General features: G+C 37.0%; 1 protein-coding gene across 1 annotated transcript; it reads left to right on the top strand.

Moving 5' to 3' along the window:
* alx4a (ALX homeobox 4a) lies at positions 1 to 27,696 on the top strand. The gene is made up of 4 exons (XM_046856833.1): positions 1 to 415; positions 12,982 to 13,295; positions 18,989 to 19,117; positions 21,251 to 27,696. The coding sequence occupies exons 1-4, from the start codon at positions 31 to 33 to the stop codon at positions 21,566 to 21,568; spliced, it is 1,146 nt and encodes a 381-aa protein (XP_046712789.1). The 5' UTR covers positions 1 to 30; the 3' UTR covers positions 21,569 to 27,696.

Genomic DNA, 27,696 nt, shown 5'->3' with positions numbered 1-27,696 from the left:
CGCCGAAGCAGCTTTTTTTTTTTTTCAGGGATGAACGCCGAGACGTGTGTTTCATACTGCGACATGACATCCATGGATTCGTATTATAGCGCGTCCGCGGCTCAGGCTCGGGATCAGCAAGCCAGCCTTCCGTTCAGGACATTCCCAAGCAGCAGCGACTCCAAATACAGCCCGACTTTCATCAGCAGTAGCCCCACCATCACCACCAGCAACAACAGCAGTAAAGGTCAGGCGTACGGAGAGAAGTCTCGGAGCCCGTTCCAACAGGAATGCCAGCCACTGGATGGCACCGCTGGAGAAGGCACCTATAACAAATACCACCTCTTCATGCACAGATCTTCTTGCAAGACTCCACCAGAAAGCAGCAAACTGCACCAGGACGCCACAGCCAACGGAGGACTCATCTCCTGCTACGGTCAGTGGCTGATTTTTCTTCTTTATAAATCTCTCTTTTTTTTATCACACCATCTCCAGCTTATATCACTACACACATCTCCAGCTTATATCACTACACACCATCTCCAGCTTATATCACTACACACCATCTCCAGTTTATATCACTACACACATCTCCAGTTTATATCACTACACACCAGCTACTTCCACCACTACTATACATATATATTGAGTTTAGTTATAGTAAGTTCTCGGGTGGGATTTGTAGATTCTATCATACACAAAGTATGACAGCAGGACATAAACATACAAACAGGGCAAGGTTCATAATAATTGATTATTAGATTGAATTATTTCAACCTTTTGTTACTCTGATAAATCATTGAAACAACGAACGTGATTTATTTAATTAAACAAAAATCACACGAACACAATCAGTCGACAATCAGCGACTAAAACTCGATTACATTTCCGACTGAATTATTATTAGATTTTTTTATTATAATGCACTGATCCAAATCGGACAACTGAATTTAACGAGGTTTCAGATTTGATGCACAATATTATTAAATGTTTTAAAGAAAGAGAAAAACACCGAAGGCCAAAACACTCTTCAAGAAGAGCTTAAAGAAATGATTTTATTTATTTCCTTTATATATAAGGTATATATAAGTAAATATATATTAAATAAGTATGTATAAAATATCTTATTTTTTAAACTCAAACACCGAATTTAGGCTAACGCATGCGCAGACATGATAATAATATTTGTTATTAAGTGACATAAAATTTAATGCTTGCCCATGATGACAATAAGAAAAAAGAGGTTATGGACTCCCTACAACATCTGGCAGGAAAAAGAACATAAGGGATTTCTTTCCAAATAGCGAACCGAATATACACTTCAGTGTTTTCATTATTTTTTTTCCAAAATATGAACAATAATAATAATAATTAAAAAAAAATCATTAGTTGCAGATGAATGAAAAACGCGACAGCTTGAGAGCAGGAATAAATATAGCAGTAAATATGATGCTGTTCATTTTACAAAAATTCCAGAAAATCCTTCTCCAACATGTGCGAGCGCATTAATGACGTCACGAGGATGAAATGCAGGTAAAGGTCATAAAGCGGGGTATCATCTCTATAATATAAAGAGAAAGGGAAAAAAAGAAAAGTGTTCTTAATACGGAAGTGAGGATTTCACGAATGGGGGCTTTGAAAAAAAAAGTTTGCGAGACTGTCGGCAATCTACCGCGTCTCTATAACAATATTTATTTATTTAAAAAAAATAGATTTAAACACGATCAACATTTCGATTGCATTTTTTTTTCTATTCTATTTTCTAGTGTTATGCTAGAAATAAAATGTGTTTTTTTTTTTTCACGCAATAAAGTCAGCTTTAATTTGGGCGCATTTTATTTACAGCCTATAAATCAGACAGTGAGGAAGAGGGTCATTACACACATCACAACACACTACACATGCTATCAAAGCGCTTTATACTGATCAGACTTACAATTAGAAGAAAATCTGTAAAATGTTTAGCATCAGATAATTAATAAAAAATCACATCCCAACTGAGTTTTAACGGCGTTTTTTTGCGGCTTCATTCCTAAAATGTAATTATAATATTCCAGGAATTTTTTTTCCATCTGGATCAGAGCCGCAAGCACCGGGATTATCAAACTATACGTGAAACCTTCTTTCCTTTGACCTTCTCAATGTTAAATTCAATACCCCAAACTGATCACAATGCACAAGTGTCAAGCGAGATCTTTCATGTAGCAATAAACAAACCTATAAAATAACTAGCTGCAGGATAACAATACAAGAAGGTTACTAAAGTGTTTTCTTGCTGTGGGGAATTTTATTTACCTTTGAAAAAAAAAAAAATTTGAACTGGACACGGTATGTAGTACCTTTAATGTGAAAACTAAATGTTGAAAACACAATTTTTAAATGTAAAATATACTAAAGACAAGGTCAAATCAAGACAAATGGAGACTGGTGTATATATATATATATATATATATATATATATATATATATATATATATATATATATATATATATATATAAAACATAATGCAAACAAAACGCAACATGTATCATCTTAAATCATGTAAACAAACAAAGCTCAGTAAGAGATCTCTCTTACTGTAAGACGGAAAAAAGCAGGCCTACTTTTCCTGAACCCCTGGAAGTCATCTTCAGTACATGAGTGATTTGAGGAACACAAATAAACTATAATGAGTTTACCAAGTGAGGATTTAAACTTATAATAGTCTCACCGAAGGTACACAAATGAACACTTCAAGCACACAATTGACAAGAAATATGACAGTTTAGTGTCTTTTTCCCTCCTGACAGTAGAGGATACCATTTAACTATTATTTTCAGCGCTATATTGCTCCTGGAAAACTCATGCCACATTTCACACTTTTATTAGTGTCACAAATGGTAAAGCAGAGACAGTAAATCAGTGTGTGTTATCTGTCTTACTGACACAGAACGAATTTATGAGAAAATAATTTATGCATGCATGATTCATTAGTTCAATAATAGCACATGATGTTTGTAATAATAATAATAATAATAATAATAATAATAATAATAATAACAATATTAAAACACTTTCATAAAGCAATCAGTATGTTCCTCAGTGCAAGAATTACTGTAACAGCATGACGTAACTATTGACATACAGCAGATTTATTACTGATCTGTTGCACAGATGTTATTTAAGCCAAATCTTTTTTCTCTTCTTCAGACCAATGGGATGGAAGTTATAAAGGATAAAAAGTAAACAGCCGTGATCACATTAGGCTACATTACACCGCGTGTTTGGCCTTCTGGAAATGAACTCAAGCACATCCGTGTTTCTGAGAAGAAAAGTGATCATTTCAGGCGGCTGGTGCCAACATATTATAATGCACTCGCATATTTAATTGCGTTTTTCTGCGGTTAGAGGAAACCAATAAATGTTAGAAAAAAATGGCACCTACAATCGTTATTAAGAATAAATAATCCAGGTCGCGTTTCAGGTTTAAAAGCGTTTGTAAATCATTTTTTTCATCAAGATGTAAAGTGCTGCAGAAAATACAGAGGGAAAACTGAAGAACCCTTGTGGAATGTATACATGACTTTTTAATATGCGGTAAAAAAAAAAGAACCACCATGATAATAAAACGCGCATTTGATACCCGGTTTAATAACGAATTAAGAGGAAAAGTACGAGATTGCAGCAAATACCAGGCCTCGCAAAGGCAATAAACAAACACTCACAATGCGATAAAGAGAGGCTTCATTGTGCACTAACGCAATGACAATCAAACATTTTAAATATAATACATTTATGATGTAATAAAAAAAAAGAGAGAACATTCGTAAATGAAGTGTGTGCGCGCGCGAAAGAGCAAACTCAATAATATCCCGACAGGAAAAGAAAGACAAAAACAGGGACGTGTGTTCAGACTTTTGCACGTAACTAATACATTAACGAAGGATCGACATTATACAAATCTCTAAATACTGTAAACAGGATTTCTCCTTTTCTCTGACTTGAAAAATATATGTATTATGTGTAAAGAATACACAAACTCTATTTTGCATCAGGCCTATCAAAAGTAGCCTGAGAAAGTTTAGTGACTCCTACAAGAGCATGCTGTATAATAAACCACACAACCACAAAGACTTTCACAATGATAAAAAAAGAAAGAAAGAAGGAACCCAGGAGATCTCATTAATCTACATCAGATGGATGATGCACTAAACTGTCTTGAGGCAAGTGTACTTTTAAAAATTGAGGCAAGAAGCAAGGGACTGTTAAGGAAAATAAAATCAAGTAATGTATAAATGCATTAAAAAGCACTTACAGCCTTTAGAATTTTTAAATCTAAAGTATAACTTTTAAAAGCTGTTAAATCCTAAAATCTTTCTCTTTTTCCAGATGTTGCTTTTACTGAACCTTTTAAGTGTAGTAATATTAACCTGTGATGCAGCTCACAATCTTGACTTTAGACTAAATATTGATAAACAAGGGTCTGATTGGCAGTCTGATTAACCCCGCTAACAACATTCCCAAAAAATTCCAGGACAATCATAATCCTAAACAACATTCCTTCCACAGAAAACACGTCCTGAAATGTTATTTCTAAACAGTATTAAAGAAAAAAGTGCAGAGATTTTTTTTTTTGGGTGGTGGGGTGGGTTGTGTGTGTGTTCATAGTTCTGTAGCCGTGAGTCAGAGGGTTTTGTTGGATGCCGTGAGGTCTGTGTGTGTAGCTGTGTGGCACACTGACCCAGCTGGGTATCACAGCCACATGCACAAATTCCTTACAGCACATGGTGGGTGAATTCAGAGTTCTGGCTCAGATCAATTTTTGGAGGAAGTCCAATCTCTCTGAAGCCAATGAAAAGATGTTCTGTCTTGTAGCTCTTTATTGAGTGTCAATCATTAAAACAATCTTTAAGATTTCAGGAGTTTCCAGCGCATAATGTGAAATAAATCCGTTTTAAAAGCAGTGAAGTGAGAACAGGACATTCATGTTTATTTATTTTTTAAGTCTCAGAAGATAAAATATGAGGTGTGAATAATTTGTAAATTGCTGTTATAGTTATTGTAGTATTCCGCAATACATTAGTGAATTCCACAGTGTAGTGATTTTTATCAAATCATTTTCTGATATAAAAATGATATTTATTTTTTAAATGGCAAAAAAAATTCCTTTATATTTTTTATATTTTGTTGAATTGTATAATATTAACTTCTATTATGATTTGAAAATAGGATAAAACCTGAGAAATCGGATTATACCACAGAAAGAAACAGCACAGGCAAGATATTATGTATTCTAACAATGAATACTAATAATAATCAATTATTAATTTCATTAAATAAAACATATTTGCATTATTCTGCACAGAAACAATGGAGATAAAATTATAACAAACAAGTGTATAAACAAACAATCCAAACATTTTAAATAAATAAAATGAGTCCTTTTGTTGGTCCAATCCAATTTATTTTCTTTACATTCAATGTTCAAGATCTTTTGAAGGCCTTAAGATGTTATCAGGTAGATTAAATGTTTTTTTTATTCCATCAAATTTGATTAATTTTATTTGATTAATAAGATCAAATATATATTAAAAGTATAAACTGTTAGGAAGAGTCTGATCATTTATTGCGTACCAGGGCAGGGTGACTAGCTCAAGCTTCTGTAAAGCAACAGGGGAGGAAAATAATAAGAACCAGTCACTAAGCTTCTCTTTCGTCTGAAGAAATGGCTGCATTTCTGCAGGTTGTTAGTCTAAAGAGTGGTGACAAGAACCCAGGATCGCTTTACCACTTAGACGACATTAAGGCTTTTACAATTTACATTAGTCTAGACTGGCACACACACGGGCGCAGCAGGCCGACTTGCTTCAAAGACAAGGCACCTGATTGGACCAGGGTTTAATCAACACTGTTTCTGACACATCCAAGCGGCTTTAATGCAATCGAGCAGAACTGAGCGATCAAATTTTATTAAGAAATGCCAGGAATAAATGTAACATTCTAGGGTGGGGTTTACATGGATTCATGTTCAATGTTGAGACTGATCAGTAACTTCAACAATTTGATTTATTTCTTTTGGTGTAAATTAACATAGTTCTTAATTTTTTTTAGCAGATTTTCAATTTTAAGGGCTGGATGATACACTGCTTTGAGACAATGTCTGTTGTGGAAAACGCTAAAAACTTGACTTGATACTGATATAATATGAATATTATGATGGACGATTACATGATACACTTTGTAAGATATCGTTGGAATGGTGATGTGTGTGTGTGTGTGTGTGTATGTATATATATATATATATATATATATATATATATATATATATATATATATATATATATATATATATATATATATATATATATATATATATATATATATATATATATATATATATATATATATATATATATATATATATATATATATATATATATATATATAAAGAAAGACATGGATGGGTTTAATGATTTTGCAGACAGTTTGTTAGTTAGATAACATATTGTGATATGTATCCTTTATCATAGAAATGTCTTCAAATATAGAGATGAAAATTTGAAAATCTTTACCTGGAATTTAATACAAATAAAATACTGGTGCAAGTTGAATTAACAGAGAAACAGTTTTAGTTGTGTGCCTGGACGGCAAGACTTCACCATCATTTTGTATTCTCACTGCATTCTGTTAAAGCTCATAAAGCACCTCGTTGTGGTTTTAAACATCAGTCAGGAGATTCCCCTGAGTCTATATCACTGACCACAAAGCAATGTGCAAACTAATGCAAAATAGGAAAACGAATGCAAAAAAAAAGATGATGATGATGATGATTATTATTATTCCAATATATGCAAATAAGGATTGATCTAATTAAACATAGAAAGTTTGCATACTTTATAAAAAAACAAACAAAGCCTGTGTATATGTTTGATATAATTTCTTCTTTTGTTTGTTTGTATAATCAACTATTTTATGAAAAAAAAAAAGATTTCTACTTCATCTTTTAATAAGCAAAATAATTGAAGTAAATCCTCTTTCATATCCTAAGGAAAATAAATGAAGTTTGTGATTGAATGTCATCTTCTGATTTTGGTTCTGAAATTTGTGAGAAACTATTTTTGCACTTTAAGGTGATTTTCTCGTACTTAATGCGGTTTATAAAGGATCGCTTACATGCAAATTCTAAATAATAATAATGGCACATACCCTGACTTGAAGAGCAGGAAACAAGTATTTCAGTGATCTATGACATAAATGATTGTGAAGTGGCTGAAGCTTAAGCCTCGGATTTTAGAGAAATTGTTAAAACGGTGAAAATGTTTTAAATGTTCCATTGCAATTTTGCATGGTAAAGATGGAAATAATCCGAAAATAATCAATTTTATTTCATTCCCCAAATGATCTTCAGGTAATTTTTTACATTCATAATTATAAATAAAAACATCACTAAAAACTCTACGTTAACACCACACTTGGTGTCGGGATGGTTTTAAAAATGTTGTTAATCTCCGAATAAATCTCCTGAGACGTTAAACAGGCTGGAGTTTAAATCACTTTGTGGCGATGAACGCTCCAAAATCCTCAGATGAGTAGATAGAGGAGTGATTTATCACCAGCAGAGGATTGAAGGAAATGCTGTGTTTTCTTGCACAGCGTGTGCTCTTTGTTGCAGCCTGCTGGGATAAATCCTCCCTCAGGACTAGCGATCTGTTTGGACTTCTCTGTGGAGTGGACGGCTCAGGTTCTCACCACTGGGCTCTTTCTTTTTAAATGCCCCAAACAAGGTAATGGTTAAAGCATTAAAAAATAGAAAAGAAGGCTGTGGCCAGAGAGAGAGGATATGATTAATTCATCAGAAATGCTCCGAACCCAAATGTGTGGTGAAAATGTATACCAATTAACTAAAGGTTATAGATGAGGACTTTCTTAAAATATATACAGAGACAAACATAAAACCAGATGAAGTTTTGCTAATGGTTTAGTAACGAGACCGCTTCTGACCTATTTTTCTTATATTATCTTGCATTAATCAAACACTTACTGGAAAAAAAAAATGTTTTTGTCCAAGTGTCAACATTCATTCATATTATAGACAAGCTATCAGTCTCAGGATGTGTGAAAGTGTGTGTGTGTGTGTGTGTGTGTGTGTGTGTGTGTGTGTGTGTAAGAGAGCCTGAAATAGTTAAAAAGCAGAAGCAAGTTTCAAACAACTGACAAGGCTTCAGAGTTCAGCGCTGTTACAATCTTTTTCATAGTGTATGAACAGAAAACAAATCCAATTAGAGAAACAAATAAATCCATAGCAAAACAAACAGTGTGCATAAATTCCCCTTTCCCCTCCTTTTGCTTCAATTATATTAAATACATCCTTAATAATATTTTAATGCTAATATTTCAGTTTAACATTTTGCCATTAACCCTTAGCAGAAACCCATGGGTTCCTAATTTATAGTGTTGCTTTTTATTTGCCCGGTGATGACCTTGCCCATCAGATTGCATAAAAGGCATGTGGGGATGCCCTGCCGCTTTACAGCCAGTTAAATTACACTTTGATGTATTCCCCCATTTTCAACTGGGAATAAATCGCTGCCCCTTGTAAAGATATGACCCTGATTAACTAAAGGGTCGTGTACTGACATCTTACGGGCTCGGGAGCCTCTGGCGTCTCCTGACGCTGGGCAAAGGCACCGTGTTCAGTGCACTCGTGTCTGGAATGAGTGTCTGAAGCGTTCATGCATGCATTACCGAATGTATAAAAAGTGCCCTTTCTCCTTCACTTTTTTATTAGACATATCAGATGGCGGGCGATCTCAGGAGAGCTTTCACTCCAAAAAGAGTAGGCAAGCGTAGATACTGTAAAACTAGATTTACAAGCTCCATTCTTGCTAAGCAGGCAAGTGTGAATACACTCAGGTTAAACAGCCAATTAGTCCTGGAGATGAACTTCAGCCTCTTCTAACCCGTTCACGAACTCACGTTCCGATTTGTAGCTCTTCTTAGGATGTCAAAAAGTGACATGGTCAAACATAAGCTTGACAGGAAAATCAGTATTCTGATATGGACCTAACTAGCTCAGGGGTATTACATGGTAGACGTGGTATGTCACTACGTCTTAGCTGGGGTTAGAACTTGAAAATAATCCTCTCCAGACTTCTCTTTTCTCGCTGCATGTTTGATTGTTTTAAAGCTAAAATGTTTCAAGGTTGTGTTTTTGTGCAGACTTTAATAGTAAAGAGAAGAGATTACATCTGTTTATTCTAATAGAAATTTTGAAAGCTAAGGAATTACAGGACTTGTATAAAGCATGACTTTTTTTGTATAATTTGTAAAGGCAGACAGGGATTTGGGATTTGAGGTTTTGGGAACAGACTTACAGTGACCTCCACAGCCGCCATTTGCTTTAAGCCCATGGTTTTTCCCAGCTAAATGCCGTGCCCACATGCCCTTTTAACGATACTGTTCAACCGCAGTCCTCTCCAAACCTTTCCCATTCTGACACAACCGATTTGCAATGAGGTTTCATGCGTAGGTCGTGTTACACGACCATATGGAGGAACTCCGAAGGGGCTGAAACGCTGTTCTCGTATAGCGACGGAGAAACTTTGACGCCAGGTCCAATCCCGAGTTCTTACAAGCAAGGGATTGTCACAATACTCAACGTCAGACCGAAAGCACGAATGACACAAGGTATCAGCAAGACTCTTTGATCGCCAGGCAACGACTGAGAACCGTCTAACAGTCCGAGGCACACGGCATCTCAAAGCGAAATCCAAAAATATTTATGCTTGCTCCCTTTCACTTAACAGGATGTGTCAGTCCTGAGCAGGAGGCAATATGGGAGCCATTATGTTCCTCCCCAAGCCCAGGCTCCATGTCTGTCAGGACACAGAGGCCACAGTGACCAGAGAAAGCATTCAGTACTGTACAGGCAGCTCTCACAGGGGTCTCGCCTACATGTACGACCAACAACAGATCCTCAGGGAGTATTTATTTACATCGCTGACTGTTTACGCCAACAAGTGGTCAAGCATTTATCGGAAACGAGGCGAGTCAGGTAGTGAACAGCAGACATATTATGTATGCTGTGCTTCATGTCAATGTTATTGACACTGACGGGTCTCTGCAGCATGAATTGTATGTTCTGTTTTATGTTCTTAAAAAAATACTATAAAACCTAGACAATGCTAAATAAATAAACAAATACAAACAGTAAGGCAAAGATTGAAATCTATTAATCTGCAAATTAGGATTTTTAAAGAGCCGTGATGAATTATATTTTTTGTCACAGTTTCTAGTGTGTCAAGTGACTATAAAAAATCTAAATAAACAGAAATGTAAAAGATATGCTTAATGCATTACTACTAATCAGATGGAAATCTGACCGGTTTATATTCTTCAGACAAAATGAGAACATGTCTGAATAGGGTATGCATTCAAATTTCTTCCTTGGACATGGGAATGTAAACACACTGTACACTTAGTGTTCAAGTGGCAAAAGTCATGAAAAGGCTGTTGCTAGGCACCAGAGAACCAATACAAAATAGTCTCTTACTCACTATTTGCCAGGAAACAGAAATAGTGAAATGATCTCGGATACCACGTTAACAGGTTTGCTCATCACTCTGTAGGTCGACTGTAGTAGCAAAAACACAAGCAACATAAAATTTACACACTTTATACATGAGTTTAAAGAAAATAGCATAACCGATCACATGACTACAGGAATGACGTTATAAAGACGTTAATGCACTTTTTTTTCATTTATAAGATGTCTGAACGAACTGAAAGGTCTTCTGCAAATCGAAATCCAAAACAGATCACGAAAAAGTAAGACGCATGCGAAAATTTGAACTCATGACCCCAAAATCATTTATTTTTATTGTAGAGTTTACACAAGAATAAGGGATAAATGCTTCAGCTCTACAAAAAGTCCAATAAACGTATAATAATTAATTACTTAATTAATAAATAATAATAATAAATACTCTTGTTTGTGAATGAATGAGTAGATATTAAATCTGTTAAAATGGTGAGGAAAAACAGAGTAAGACAGAGAGTGTCAGTGATTAAGTGATTGAGTCAGTGAGTGAATAGGTAAACTAGTTTTAAGCGAGTCAGTGAGTGAGGAAATGAGTTAGTCAGTGAGTTTGTCAGTGAATAAGCAAGTGAGAGAGTTAGTGAGTATGTAACAGAGCGAGGGAGAAAGAGAGAGAGAGAGAGAGAGAGAGAGAGAGAGAGAGAGAGAGAGAGAGAGTTGGTCAGCATGTGACGAGGTGAGTCAGAAAATGAGTCAGTCAGTAAATGTGTGTATAAGTGTATGAGTGAGTGAAGGAGTAAGTCAGTGGATGTGCCAGTGAGCAAATTTAGTGTGATTAAGTGAAAAACTGAGTAAGTCAGTAAAACAATTAATGAGTAAATGTGTTTCATTCAGCAATAAAGAGAAAGTTAGTCATTAAGTCAGTGAGTACTCTCTCATTAGTAAATGAAAGAGTGAGTGAAAGAGTGAGTGAGTGAGTTATTGAGTCATTGAGTAAGCAAGTCACATTTTTTCTTAATTTTTAAAAGTCCTACGTAAATAAAATTCGTCTTGTGCTCGCGAATACATCCAGCGCTCAACTTTTACCTGTACTGTTCACATAAAAGACACTTGCATCATACATGTTTATATTCAGCTCTATTTCTTTGTTGCTACATAAGAAAAGAATCATTTTCCTTACTGCCTGAGGCAATTCCAAATCCGAGGCACTCTAGCCGAAGCCCTGAACCCTGTACAATCTTTACTGTAGGCAGTCCTGTAACAACTTGAATCCATTTCTGACTGACAGACTGAGGTTTCACAGCTGGGCTGATATGCACTTCCAGTGGCTCGATGTAGAAAATTACCACTCCGAATCTCATCGCTGGGTCAGTTTGGCGTCGTGACCGGCCTGGTGCTGCATGTCACGGTAGATCACGCAGACAAACGTGCACGTACAAGGCTGCTGAGAAGAATCCAGCTATAGAGGAGGAAACCTGCAATTTTCGATCAGGCTGCAATTACATCTGTTTCTGCGTATCTGTTTCATATGAGCACTTGATTTACGAGCTGAGACTGGCAGCCGTAAGTGGAGCAAGTCAGACATGTTTAAATATTACACAAAGCCAAAGGCCTGACACCAACACTCTGGCTCCAGGCGCACAAACGGTCAAAGGAACTCTGGATCATTCTCTGAGGCAATGGATCAAAATCTATTTTTTTCACCAGTGCTATGAAATGCAAGCGGGAATCTGAATAGCTGAAATATGACACAAAACACACACAGCAACATCATTTAATTTGTATATTTTCATCTAATAATGTCTGACCATTTTAGTTATTTATTATCATGCAGGTCATCCATCCATTCAACTAAGATTCATAAAATCTATAAAGTTAATGTTGAAGTTAAATCCGTAAAGTTAATGACATGATCTGCAATTAGAACTGTTCATATGACATCACTAGTATAAGCCTGTCCAAAATACGCTTGTTTTAATTCGATACAAACCAAAAATTTCAGCTTCTATAACAAAATAAAGGATAAATCAAGCAAAGGCTTAACTGATCTACAATCCAGGGTTTCCCACAAAGGTGGACAAAGCCAAATTAAAAGCTGTTAAAATCCATCCATAAATAAACAAAAGCATTTTTTAAGGAAATGTAAAGGGTTTTGTGGTTAGACATACACTCATGAAAGCAAACATTTGACATTGAAATTTGTATAGTCCCCTCAAAGAGACAAATGAATGCTTAAGGGTTTTTTATATATATTTGGAATAGGAGGAAAAAATTGGATTTTAATGAAAGAATGGATGGTAAACAAATGAATCTATTAAAGAACCCCTTATATAAGAATTACCTTTAATTTCCATTTAAATTGATGTTTTCCAACATTTATTTTCTGATAATTGTTACTCACTCTTCTGGTTTTAAATAGAAATCCATTCTGTTGGCATCCACCTACACTAACCCAGCTCTTTCTGTGTCTCTCTCCTATCAATAGGTAAAGACACCTCAGGGCTGACCGAATCAGAGCTGCCGACAAACACTGATCCAACAGGAATGGATGGTAGCTACCTCAGCATGAAGGATCCAGGAGCCAAGGTTCCTCAGGAGAGACCCAGCTCCGAACTCGCCTCCCCCTTGGACAAAGGTGAGGGAGAGAGCAACAAGGGCAAGAAGAGACGTAACCGCACCACCTTCACGAGCTATCAGTTGGAAGAGCTGGAGAAAGTCTTCCAGAAGACACACTACCCGGATGTCTATGCTCGAGAGCAGCTGGCACTTAGGACGGACCTCACAGAGGCTCGAGTGCAGGTAAAATTCATATTGTGGTCTCCCCCTTTAGGTATCGCAACATCAGCACTTTTTCTCCTTATGAACTATCTGAGGAGGCAACACAAGTACATATGATCAAAAGCTTGCATCACTCAAAAATACTGCGTGAAGAAATACAATATAGACTCCTTTTTTTGTATAATATGCATGTAATAAATATATAATTCAGAATTTCATGTACATTTGAAGGGGGGTTTTTCTAATCAAAAGATATTACACCAACAGCAACTATGTCTCAGTCAGCAGTTTTTGGCTTTTCTTATATTCAAATAAGTGTGCAAACATTTGCACTCAGTTGTGTATGCTAATCCATTGCTACAAGTGTTGCATCAAAAACAACCAATCAGTGAGTGTCTTGTGTTTATAAATGTTATCACATTGAATTTGATCACATTTCATTGATTGATAGAACATACAAGGCACTTTTGTACTGTATGTGGTTTTGGATAAGGGCATCTGCTAAGTGTCATAAAAGTAAATGTAAATACATTTATGGTACGTTACTTTTAAAATTAAGTTGTGAAAACTTTTGCACTTAACTATTAGAATTCATTACTACCAAATTTGCATCAATGGGCATTTTGACTGAACTGAATGTGGGAGGTTTTAAAACATTTCATCAAATTGATATTGTAAGTAATTGTGTATGGGTGTGCAAAACTTTACACTTAATTGTAATCATTCGTTGCTAGACATTTTGCATTATGAACATTATTATCAATTAGAATCTTTGGCTTTATAATTGTACACTTTTTAAAGCTGTTAATAAACTAGTCATTATGGCTTAGTTACAAAACTATATATATCCAAGCCACTGAACCCGTGAAAATCTTTATACCAAAATATCGCCTAAAATTAGCTTTGAACTTGAGACTGTGTCAGAACTGTAACTGTCAGCATATTTCTCAAATCTGGATAAAGGCTTTCTGAAATGCAAGGTAAAGTAGAGGACCAGTGAAAAAAAAACACACAAAAAAAAAACAGGCAGGAAAACTGAAAACCTTCAAATATTTGAATCCATATGTGTGAAGCGAAGGGAGGTAAAAAAGGACGACTTGTACATGGTGCTCAGTCTCAGGTTTCACCCATGACCTTCACCAGAACCTCTAAATTACAACATATCTGTATCTGGAAAAACCCAGAACCTGTGACCCTGTGATTTCTCTCTCTTCATATTTGCATATAATCCTTCCAGGACCATGGCTGCATTCCAGCACTGAGTGACACACAGGGAGAACCCGCTTTACCCCGACAGCACGTGCACGCTTTACTAAGAACCCCGGGATTTAAACTGTTTGTTTTTCATTAACGTCCTGCTCGGGGAAAGAATGTGTCCCTCCCTCCTATCAGGGCTGGGTAAGAGAACCTCACTGGAGGCTTTGGATGTGCCGAAGTTCACTCGTAACCTTCAACCTCATGTCAGTTACTCAGATAAAAATGCAGATCCACTTTTAGTTCGTAAGAAGGGTTCATAAAAAACAAAGTGACATGCGCATATGCATAGCCAACAATCTCGCACAGTTTTCAAATAAATAATGACACAAATAGCATGCTGTAAGCTCTGATACTATTCCAAAGCTCTTCACAAGCTGAATACATTTATGTTAAAAAGCCAAAAGGCATATTAATATATTGTTGTCATAAATACACTTTTATAGTGTTCTATTTTCACTGAATCGAAAAGCACCACCACTTGTGGTTTACTTCTCCCACCAGATATTTAACCCAAGGTTAGCTAGATGCCTGAGGTCAAAAACTTAATCGCTTTAATATCCCGCACCTCATCTGGACAGCCCTGGGTTTTAATACTACAGGATTATTTGAAATGGAAATAATAATGCCACGGAAAGAAAAGCAGCACAGTGAATGCTAGTCAGAGTGTTTGGCTAAGTTCATTCACTATTAGCAGTCAGTTATGTCTGTAAAACTGTGGCATAATTTATCGCACCCTGTCATAAACCAAGCGGGGATTTAAGTACGAGGCTGATTTGATAAACAGAAAAACTGCCACGCTATTAAAATGAAGCTAACCCAAAAAGCAGTGTATGCGCTGTTACGTTTGCGCATATTGCGCATATATTATTCTTTCAAAAAAAGAAAGAAAAGGTGAAGTTGAGTGACAGCAGAACCAGACAATCAATCCTCAAAGCTGCTCATGACTTCAAAGCTGATCTTTCCCCTCTTTCCACTGGGCTGAGTTTAGTGTTTCTGTTCGCTCTCCTCCAGCGCAGGAACATAAATAAAGCTCCGTAATAAGCGTCTAAGTGGCTTTAGCTGTCAACGTCTTTACCAATTACTGCGTCGTTACCACGCGTACTAAACACACAAAAATTATTATTTTTTTCCTTGCAACAAGCCACTGAACAAGTTTAGAAAAAAGTACACAGAGGAGGAAAGTCCATGGGACAGAGACAGGAAAAGAGAGGACATTTTTAAAGTGAACTCTGCTCTCTAGCAATCCTCCCTCAAAGCTTTGGCCTCTCAGTCTCACTGGTACAAAGGCGGGCTTTTTTTGGTGAGAGCAGAAACTCTACACGCCTCTGCATTGGCTCATGTGTTTGAGTTCAGAAAGTGGAGAGCAGAGGAGCAAGGGAATACGTCCACCTTTTCTTGTCGGCACGCCTTCGGGGTTGGAGGAGCAGCGTCGGAAAGCCGGAGGGCTTAGGCGTCAGGAAATTAAACATAAAATGAAAACAAGCTCGGGTTTGAAATTATCCCATCTCGCCTTTTCTCAATTTCCCCAACTAAAGAGCAAAGATAAAACTGAAGCAGAGTACAGGAAGAAAATGGGACTTTTTTTTCCGGCACTTCTGCACAATACGTTTCACACAGTTCATCACGCTGTCCATACTTTGTCATGACCGAAACCAAATAAACACAAGATCTTGCACACTGCTAATTAAGCAATGATTAAGAAGAATACTTTTCCCACAAACAATAAAGTTGAACAAATCGCTAAGATTTAAATGTTATGCTTTTAAATATATATAATCAATGACAAGTGTTGTGTAGCATAGCACGAGCCACGGTTATCATCCCGTCATCACGTCACCAGCTGCTTTTTACTTTTGTGACCTGTATACATTTTTTTTAATGATAATAAATGCAAACAAGCACATTAACAGGAAAGTGTAGAAATTTGGAGCTGCACTATTGTCAGAGTTACTGTTATAGAAAACTAATCAACAACTTTTCACCAATCAGAATCCAGAATTCAACAGGTGACTTTTTAAACAAGAAATCAGAGATCAGTGCCAAATAACATAATAGAAACTTGCTTTTTAGGAATCTTTATTTTTGCCAGTTAACAATTGTAAAAATTTCAATTAAAGTGTTTTTCTTGATCATCATAAATGTGTTGCTTTTTCACAGAGTATTACACACTGTTTAGAAAAAAGTATTGGGACACCTGACTTTTACAGCCATATACAGTTCTTCCCCAAACTATTGCCACAAAGTTAGAGGCGCACTTGTATAGGATGTCTTTGGATGTGGTAGCATTCAGCTCCCTTCCCTTCAACTAAGAGACATAAACCTGTTTCAGCTTGACAATGCCCCTGTGCTCAAACCCAGCTCATGGAAGATACGGTTTACATGTATTTGAATGGAAGATATTGAGTATCCTTCTATAGAGCTCTGATCTTAAACCTCTTGAACACCTTTGGGATAAATTGAATTGCACCCCAGGCCTCCTCACCCTACATGACATTACTAGCACCCTTGATGCTGAATAAGCACACATCTCCATAACACACTCCCAAATCTAGTGGATAATCTTTCTAGAAAAATGGAGGTTATTATAACAGCAAATGAGAACTAAATTCTTCTTCTTCTTGTTTCGGCTTCTCCCATTATATATATAAAATATAACACTGCTAGCAGCAAACAGTGAACAGTGCTAGTTATTTTGCTAATGATAAATTGGCACTATAGCTTGTTGTTCGTTCTGAGTAAATCGTCATGTAAGAAAATCTAAAAGAACCTAAGTCTGAGACTTGACATGATAAAGTGCAATCAGAGTGGCAGTGTGCTCAGGTTTCGCACAGAGCAGATAGTGAGATGACGTCTCTCTGTTTGGCCGCAGTGGAAAATGCCAGACTTAAACCCATCTGAGACTTGGCCTGTATTTAGATCGCTTTCTCGGCCTTTGATGGTAGTTTAAACATAATAATGCTCTCATAAACAACGCTTTTAGGATCAGTTGTCAGAGTTAATTATGGTACACTTTTGTCATGAGAATGCTGTGCTAGGCTAGTCTAAGCACAAAAGAAAAGGGGTGAGGGGTAAAAATAAAATGGGGGGTGTGTGTGTAAGGGGTAGCTGCAGAATCTGCTAACATTTTGTGTTAGGATGTGACTGATGTGAAATTTTCCCCACATTGTCTATATTAAGGACCATCCTTTTTTTTTTTTTCTCTTTGATTGTCTGTAGCCGCTGAGGAATTAGAAGAATTGCTTCACTTCTTTTGCTCGCATTTTTTAATTGCATGCGAGTTGCATGCATGTGTGGAAACTGAGGAAAAATTGCATGTCAGTGGACCAGACATCAGAGAAGATGATTGGGCCAAATGTTCTTTTTTTTTAATTCAAGAGTTCAAACTACAAAGACGCTCTTACGTAGAATAATTTTTTTTCCTGATTCAAGAAAGTCAGAAGTTGTAAAAGACACAAAAGATAAAAGTGATGTCTGTAAAATGCGTAGATGATGTGACAAAAATACATGATGATCCTCACAGTAGTACAATACATGGACTGCATGACAAAATGTAAATTTTTTTGGGTGGGTGGTGGTGGGGGTTTTGGGGGGAATTACCGCAAAGGTTGACTGGACATCTGGCAGAGATTCAAGAAAACTCAGGATTGTGATACAAAGAAAGAAAAAAAAAGAATGAAATAAAAATAAATAAAAAAATTTCATTTAGGCCACACCCACTCCCAGTTTCAATCTAAATAAATCTACAGATATTTGGAGCAAAAAAAGTGAAAGAAATTGAAAAAAAATAAAATAAGTTGAATGAAAATGACGATTCTACACAAACATCAATTGCAACATCAAGGTTTTAAAAGCATTTAGCAATATGTGTGATATCTTGTTATCAGCCTGATAATGCATTGCATTCATACTATATACAGCGAGAAGAAAAAAATCAAACACCACCAACTTAAACCAGACATATCGTAATACTCAGAAAAAATACACCTCATGTCACTAAGCATTTATTATTCATCTTTGCGGAGTGAAATCACTGAAACTTTGTTTTTTTTAACACATTCTTCCAATCTATCACGAGAGAAGGTGGAGGAGTGATATGGTTCTCTGAGACCCCTGGCCCCAGTGGGTTCCTGCACTCCCCTCTCTACCTCCTGCTGTTACTGACGGCTCTGATAGAGGGAAAAAAAAGCCTCAGAGGAGGCCTTCGCAATCCGTCATCTCCCACAACATCAAACACCATGCAGGTCTCACTGAACTATTCTTCCAAGAAGAAGGGAAGAGATGCTGAAAAATAATACAGCGCTCTGCAGCAGCTGAGAGGAATTCCTGACAGAGCGTTTTGCAACCTCCCGGCTCTTGCCAGAAAAACTTTGATTTCAATTTGTTCAAATTCTTGTTGGGAGTTGTGGTAAACAACAAACCAGTGTAAAGTGTTTCTTAAACCCCTCTGTGTCCTGCAGGTATGGTTCCAGAACCGGAGGGCCAAGTGGAGGAAGAGGGAACGTTTTGGACAGATGCAGCAAGTCCGAACGCATTTCTCCACTGCATACGAACTTCCGCTCCTCACTCGTCCAGAGAACTACGCTCAGGTATGGACAACTGCCTCGACATAGAAGTACACATCCCAGAGCGTTTTATTGTGCAACATGCCAGTGATTTCACATTTGTCCCCTTTAACCCTTTAATTGTTCAGCTATATTAATAATACAGAGTGTATCCTGCTGTTGAATTCTGGTTTCTAGAATTTTCTACATTTCTAGAACAGCATTTCTGACAGTAGGGCTACAAATGACAGGTTTATATACATTAATATCATTGTTTATTAACAGCTCATTTACAGGGATGTGTGTAATCACTGATATGGTGTAGTTTTCAGTATTCTAATGTTCATGAAGCCTCAAGGGTCAGTGCATTGTAACAGTCAGAGGTAAAGCTGTCGGTATTCTGGCATCTTTCTGACACAGTTTCACATTAATCTGTGCAACAAGCTGCATTTTTTCTGTCTTATCAACTTCATGTGAGAGAAAATACAGAGGGTGATGATGGAGTTAAAAGTTTATAGATGCTGTAACATAAGTGAGAACAGGAACGATCTCAATTTGCAGAGCACCATCAATTGTAACTATATTTGTTATCATTGTCAGATTGCAGTAGGATGACAGCTGTAGCTCTGCTTCATCGCACCACCCTGTCACTGATCATTTTTCTCTACATAGAGTCTATTATTTCATCCTCAACTCACTAAGTGCTGTCGTATAAATACAGAATAAATAATAACAGCAGCAATAAACACCGCATGGGACTGCAGAAAAAATAGAGGCTTCTTGTGTCCCGGGAGTCAGGTCAGGATCGGAGGCTGCACGGAGCGAGACACGCCCTCATACGAGAGTGAGAGATTCCCTCGGATTTATTGTGAATCTGCAGGAGAGTGGGAGAACAGAGGAGGCTCTTCAGGGAGCAGGCCTGCAGCTGTGGAATGCAGCCCGATGCACATCTGGGGCATCTCCCTGAGAGGGCTTTCATCTCTCTCTCTCTCTCTTTCTTTCTCTCTCTTCACCACAACCCTCCCTCAGATCCCCCAACTCACACACACACATACACATACACTCAGAGCGCTGCCCTTTCACTTCCCTCCACGCTCCTCCTCTCAGCAGAAAAGACAGAGACACAGAGTCACGCTAGGTGTTGAAGAGAAGCACAGGCAGACATTCCTCTTCTGAGTGAGGCTGAGAACCTCAAAGTGCCTGATAAATCTCTCTTTAAAAAAAAAAAGCTTCTAGGACTTGAGAGATGAGACTTCAGACTGGATGCAGATAAGTTTTTTAAACTGACTGTTCTGTCGAAAATTGCACTCATATTTGATTTACTCAAATGCAGTTTCATGTTTGAATCAAATAAAAGACAGAACATCAAATCTAGTCTAGTCTAGTGATGGTCATGCTAGCAAAGTAAAAAAAAAAAAAAAAAAAAAGCATTGGCAGAGTTCTAGCAATCACGTTATCACAGATTAATACTGCCCCCCATTGGCAGGTTACTTCCCCTAAAACATGAATTTTACATAAATTCAGATTTAACAACTCTCATACAAAAACCTCATGGTGAAGCTGTATGAGCTGATGTTGACTCACCGTCCACAGCACGAGTCCAAACCGACCGCTGAACTCAAACATGGTGTAAACAACATGCTCCTCTTGGATTCTGAATCTGGTGATATAGAAATTGAATGTTTTTAGTTTTAAAATGTGAAAATTTTCAGTACTTTTCCATAAAACATATTAATCACAGATAGCTAGCTGGCTTTATTAGCTAACGTTAGGCAGAAGGAGATGGTGGTTGTCATGGTAGCATTTTATTTGAAGGGTCTGTGTGCTGTAAATAAAGACTAAGCCCGGAATACTGCTCATTTGAGCTAGATATTTTAGCTAATGTTAGTGTTTTCAGACGGTGGGAGGATCCGGGGGCATTTTGTAATTTGCATAATTAAGTAATTAACGTACAGCAATGTCCCCTGGGTGTTTTGTGGTCATTTTTAATTTTTTTTATTACAAAATTAATTAGTATAGATTATATTACTGGTTTGAAAAGAAGTGCCTTAAGACATTTAAAAACAAAACAAAAAAACACTCCTGTTCTATTTTTATCCTGTGTCTGAATGAATCGCCTGATAACTGCAGAGTTGTAATAAGACAACTAAGAGTCATGTGTTTTCTTTGCATTGACAGATCCAGAATCCCTCATGGATCGGGGGCAGCAGCGGAGCGTCCCCAGTGCCAGGCTGTGTCGTTCCGTGTGACTCGGTGACATCTTGCATGACCCCTCATCCCCACGCTGCGAGCGGAGTGTCTGACTTCCTGGGTGTGCCCAGTCCTGGAGGTCACATGGGACAAAGTCACATGGGAAGTCTGTTTGGGAGTCCAGGCATGAGCACCGGCATCAACGGATACGATCTGAACATGGACCCTGACCGGAAGTCGTCCAGCATTGCCTCTCTGCGCATGAAAGCCAAAGAGCACAGTGCAGCCATCTCCTGGGCCACATGATCGCCCTGAGACACAGCGACATGGCCGCTTGTAGTGTTCTTTAACAACGCAGTGGGAAAAAGGAGATGGTGAAGAGGACAAATAAAACAAAAAAACAACGAGAGTGGGTGAACACCAGAGCAACCACCATGCCATGTGTGGCAAAAGACAAAGACGATGACTCAGAGATCAGAAAACTGATATTATCATTATTATTATTAATAACAAAAAACCTGTGAAGGAAAGAAAGAATAATATGAGATCAATGAGAATTACCCAAAGTAAGTTGTCTATCTACAAAAAAAAAAGGAGGATTTGTAGCTCTTGGGTTAAAACTTCAAAATAAAACTAAAAGCAACTCCTGCACTTATCAGATGAACCTGTAGGTCCTAGTTGTATAGCGTGATTATACAGAAACATAAACAGGCCTGAGAAAAGTTATTTTCCCAAAAGTGAAAAACTGATGATCATCATAATCACTTACACACTTAATCTACATATTTAGCAAAAAGAACCTGCCTCAGATGTAACTTTTTCCTTTCTATTTTGGCAAATTTACTTGCAAGTCATTCTACAATGCACTGAAATTTGCTTGATTACAGTGAGTCCTGCAGAGCAGAAACGCTGTAGGTATGCAGTGTGTGACGGTGAGAGAGTGACCCTGGACACAGACGACCCCAAAGAGCAACTAGACAATATGCGTGAAGCCGTAGATGCAAACCGGATTTACACTTTATGACTTTCACACAAAAAAAAAAGTGACATCGGAGCTTTAAGGACACATCATTTGATGCATTTGTAGCATCAGCAGCAGACTGACCAAAGATGGCTAATGATAAAGATTTGATAGTGTGAGGAGATTTCGAAATCAAATCGCAGATATGAACACTGTTATGGCGATAACTTAAACTTTAATAGATTATTTCCCCATTGTGCTGATTACCAGTGTGAGCAGCATCATACACAGACGACTTCTTTAATCGCAGGGTTATTTTAGAGGATCTAGAAGTAACAAGGAAGTAACATCAAGGAAATATTAAAATAAATTGAAAAACATTTTTCCGAAGAAGCGTTGGAAAAAACTACACAAGCCTACTGAAACAAGAAACTATTTTGTGCTGTTTTGCCCCGCCCACATGTCTGAGCTATGGAAACTGCAGTAACTGCAGGATAATGGGTATTTTGCAAAGTCCCACTGTAGGAAAATTGACAGGTGAGCCTTCATCACCTAGACCAAAGGCTCAAAGGTGTTCGGAGTGTCTTCCATACATGTCTCAGATGATATTTTGATATTTAAAACATGTTGCGTCTTTGGGAAAAAAAAAAAATAAAAAACCCTAATGTATTCACCTCCTGAGTTAGCAATTGGTCACCCAAAATAAAAAAAAGAGCTAAAAGCCATTTATCTACTCCGGGAGCTCTCAAGTGAGAAGGTTTTTAACAGTAGACTAAAGCTGTACATTAGCATTCTAATAGATTTGTTGAAATATATGACATCTCAATTTAAGTTCTTCCAAACTAGGATATTTCACCTGAAGTGAAAATGTGCATCTCTGAGGGCTGAGTCTGGGTTTTCTACATGCTTTAAGAACAAAAACGTCAAACATCATCGCAGGGGCTATGGGGGAATACAAGGACAAGACTTATGGCTAAATCATGAATGAACAGTGGTTTGGGATGTTAAGCAGAAACAATATATAATGCTACACAAAACTTTACCCATGCCAAATAGAAAAAAAACAATACTGAAAAAGAAGAGATTTTTGCTGATTTTAGCGAGAACTCTGATGCCTCATCTGTGTCTACTATCCAAAAGGAGTCTGTCTGAATGAGATGGTTATAAACCATTAAAAGCAGAGGCAAGTTTGATCCTTACTTCAATATTTTTTATGGCAGTCCCTCTGAAAATGAGAAATGTCCAGTGTTCCACACAAGTTTTACACCATCTCATATTGGAGATTTGTGTTTTTTACTGGAAACTTTACTTGAGTTAAAAGCATACAGTTACTATTCATTTGGCGTTCCATTGTTATTTGCTTTTTAGTCTCATGTTTTTTTTTTTTTTTTTATTTCCTTTCTTTCTTCCAGATTCCAGATATAGATCAGGTAAAAACAAACCTGTTTTAAATTTGGGGAGGAATCCGATACATGTTTAGACAGACCGTTTCCAGTTTGTAAATGAGAACCACGTTTATGTCATCTTCCTGGGAGGTTTTAGACAATTCCCTGTTTTCTAAACGCAAAGAGGTTTTATCGGGTTCATAAATAGAGATGAGCAAATAGTGCCGATGTTTAACACATCGACACTCACGCCTGAGGTCAAAATATCAAGTAGAAGATACTTAAAAAAAAAAAAAAAGATCAACTTTCAGCTTCACCTTCAAATAAAACATCAGCTTGAATTTAGTAATTTAGTAAGCTTGGTAAGACCTGACTATAAAAATCATATGAGCATTGTGAACATCCCATTCCATATTTAGTCCCCATGTGCTGTTATAATAACCTCCACTCTTCTGGGAAGATGTTCCACTGGATATAGGAGTGTGTTTGTGGAGATTTGTGCTCATTCAGCCACAAGGGTATTAGTAAAGTCAGGTACTGATGTACAGTGAGGAGGCCTGGGGTGCAGTCAGTGTTACAGTTCATGCCAGAGGTTCATGCCAGGGGTTGAGGTCAAAGCTCTATAGCAGGTCACTCAAGATCTTCCACTCCAAACCATGCAAAACATATCTTCATAAAGCTTGCTTTGTGCACAAGGTCATTGTCATGCTGGATCACACATCCATATACATCCTATACTAATGTGTCCATCCAACTTTGTGCTGTTTGGGAGGAACCAATGGAAATTCTAGACGTTCCAATACTTTTGTCCATATAGTGTATGTTTATTTTTACATTGATGATTAATGTTAACATTTTAACTACAGCCAGAAATGAAAAAAAGATAAGATGAATTATGATGAGATGCTTGAAACTCAAGCAGATTCATCAAATAATGTTTTTTGAAAAAGCCCTAAAAAATATAACTTATTCAAAATCCACCTTGCACAATCCAGTCACCTAAATAACTGAAATTGAAATCACATGATTGGCTGCTTAATGGGTTTATTGTTTCGAAAACGAGGATCATCGCTTTTGCTACAGTGATTGTTGCATATTTTACTTGCATATTTTTATTTATTTTTGCATATTATGATAAGAAATGTAGTAAAATTCATAGTAGATTTGATAAGTTTAATGATTTTGCAAACAAATGGTACAGCTTGGTACTTGGTAACCTCTTAGGAAAATGGCTTTTTCAAGGGCTCTCAGCTTTCTGTAAGGTACTGTTTGGGGCCTGGAAAAAACACTACAAATAACCTGCCATGGTTTTCAATTTCATGTACAGATTTATCTTTAATCAAATTTAGCTTTGTCCGTAGTACCGTTTCAGAGAAAATGCTTCTGGATGGGTTCTTAAAAGTGATTTCTAGTGGAAAAACCTTAAATTACCCAATGCCCACTTTAAACAACCTGTTTTCCTATTCAGTATTTTTTTTAATACCTATAACCTGATGCAGTTTGTTATTTTTGTGCACTTAAAAAAAGGTTCTGAAAAGTTTTTGAGCATTCGGAAAGGTTCATTTTTGGAATCCATTCTGAAACGTAAAGAGAGTATTGAATGGTTTGAAACAGTTCTCTGATGTAAGATTCGAGTTGTTCCTTGGTACTAAAAAAAAAAAAGAACTGTAAAGATCCGTAGCTAAGAACCAGTAATTTTCAAACAATGCAAACAATCTTTATGGAACCATTTTTTTCTTTGATTTGTACCTAGAACCTGTCAGAAGTTTACAAAGCAGCTTGTTGTACTTCTTGCGCATGGAACCCCTTCTGTTGTAAAGGTTCCAGACAGAGCCTAGAAGTTTTAAAGCCTTTATTGCTTTAAAACCCAACAAAATAATTGCTGCTGTCGGTCAGCACTTTTCTCAATGTCTGTACATGTTCCTGTCCCATGTACAACAGCAGTTTGGTCACTCTTGGGTTACTATCCCCGATCAGACCGAGTTCCATAATCTAATGACCCTTAAAAATCCTTTTATTCTGTGTATTATTTGGTACCTAGAAACGAATTCACAGGTCTGACGTTTACAATTCAGCTTCTTGATACTTGGTAGCATTTTAGGGTTGTACAAGAAACTCGAAGGCCATGTTTTTGCTGGAAAACCCGATAACACAGACGTTGCTGACAGTTATCTTAGTCCCTGTATGCGTTCCTGTACAATGTAGAACGCCTGTTTTGTCACTCTTGGTTTAATTTAGTTTGTGGCTATATCGTGTTCCAGCATTCTAAGTAAGGACGATCCACACAGCTGTGCTCGGAGTAAATGCAAAACAAACATGCCTCGCTCATGCTCGTGCTCGTGCTCAGCTGTCAGGGCTCCTCTTTCACACAAAGTCCCACACTGCACCAGGCTCCACTCCCTCTCTCACGGTTCAAACCATCGGCTCTTGGACATTCATGAAAGTTTTTGTTGAATTATCACATGGACAACTGCGGATCAGGATTCTGTGACAGAACTGAGACGTCGGTTCTCGGTGGTGAATTATTTTACAACCGGCTTTAAGTGGCTATCTTAGCTTAGCCACGAAAACTCAGGTCACTAAAATGGCTGTGGGATAGTTTAGCTTTAAAAAATAATAATGCAGGTTCTACTAAGCATTAAACCCAAACGGATCACTTTGTAAATATGATTTATGCAAACAAATAAAGTAAGAATTAAATAAAAATAAAAAAGAAGAATAAATAAATATGAATCTCTGCATCGTCCCTTGTCACTTCTAATACTACTGAAGAAGGCATATCCAAGTTCTAGAATAATAATATAATGCTTTTTTGTGTGCGGGCATGTACAATGTTTTTGTTTTTTTCTTCTCTTTTTTCTTTGGCTGTTTAGAAATTGAAAATGTAATTAATTTGTTGTAATTATCCTTGCAAGGAATTTAATATTATTATGTGTGCGAGGTTGGGGTTTGTGTTTTGTGGATTTTAGGATTCAAATGTGATTTTTTTTTTTCTTGGTGTGATGCATTTTTTTCTCCTCCCGAAGCTTTAAGCTAAATGTATGGCATTTTTAATTAATTACTTTCAAGCTTGTCGATATTCTCTCTCTCTCTCTATATATATATATATATGTTGTGTGTGCGTAAGATTTACAACGCAAGTTATTGCACTTACAAAGATTTTGTTTGTAGTAACTGACCCAGGTTTGATATCACTAATAAGCGGTTTATAATCAAGCTCCGACGTTTTGGTCTACTTGATTATTACTTTTATTTTTTTTTCCCCTCATCTCATTGTCCCAAACTTGTCTTACCCAACCGTAATGAAGTATGACTCAGCTACAAATCACATCGTTTCTGAAAACCCGTCCAAGGCTCCCACTGGTTTTATGTGAAGCCGTTTTTGTTTAGTTTTTTTGTTTTTTTTTGCCCCAGGACAATTCCCACTCAGACTATTTTAAGATTTTGGCTTGTGAAATCATCGCATGCATTCTCAAAGCACCACCATTCCTCTTCCATTCTCTAATAAATTGGACTAATGGAGTTCCAGCAGAGAGAAGAAGAAGAAGAAGCAGCAGCAACAGCAGCTGTGTGGGTTTGACCGTCTTCCAGCGACAGGAAAAGAACATCACATTCTAACCAATGTAGGGGAAGAGAGCTCCACTCGTTTTAAGATGTTTTTTTGAAGCTTTGAATGTGTGTGTGTGTGTGTGTGTGTGCGTGTGTTTTCTTTTTTTCCGTTTAGATACTGATCAATAAAAAACTTAATGTTAACATTAACACATGTTTTTGTTGTGCTCGTCATCATGATGTTATAAAAGTGCTATAAAGAAATAGGACTCCTCATGTGGTGTAAATAAGAATTGATAATCTAAAGTGGCACAACATTGGTACTTTCTCAAAAGTACTGTACCATGGGTACAAATAGGTTCTTGATGGGTTCTAATGGAGGCCTGTTAGGTTCTTAGCTTTTAAGACAGGATTAAATCCTGAATTTGTACAATAACTCCTTAAAAAAAAACCAACAACTTTAAAACCCTTGTAATTTGTTACCTAGAACCTGTTGGAATTTAATTGTTTTGAAGTGATTTATTCAGCAATTTGCCACT

The sequence above is a fragment of the Silurus meridionalis genome, chromosome 9, assembly GCF_014805685.1.
Source record: "Silurus meridionalis isolate SWU-2019-XX chromosome 9, ASM1480568v1, whole genome shotgun sequence".
Lineage (NCBI taxonomy): Eukaryota > Metazoa > Chordata > Actinopteri > Siluriformes > Siluridae > Silurus > Silurus meridionalis.
The sequence above is the reverse complement of the archived record's forward strand: the minus strand, read 5'-3'. Positions and strand labels throughout refer to the sequence as shown.

Excerpts from the sequence above, each read along its gene's own strand:
- alx4a (XM_046856833.1), top strand. The coding sequence starts at position 31 with ATGAACGCCGAGACGTGTGTTTCATACTGCGACATGACATCCATGGAT. Across the intron at positions 416-12,981 it reads AGGACTCATCTCCTGCTACG|GTAAAGACACCTCAGGGCTG; the intron begins GTCAGTGGCTGA and ends TCCTATCAATAG. Across the intron at positions 19,118-21,250 it reads GTCCAGAGAACTACGCTCAG|ATCCAGAATCCCTCATGGAT; the intron begins GTATGGACAACT and ends TTGCATTGACAG.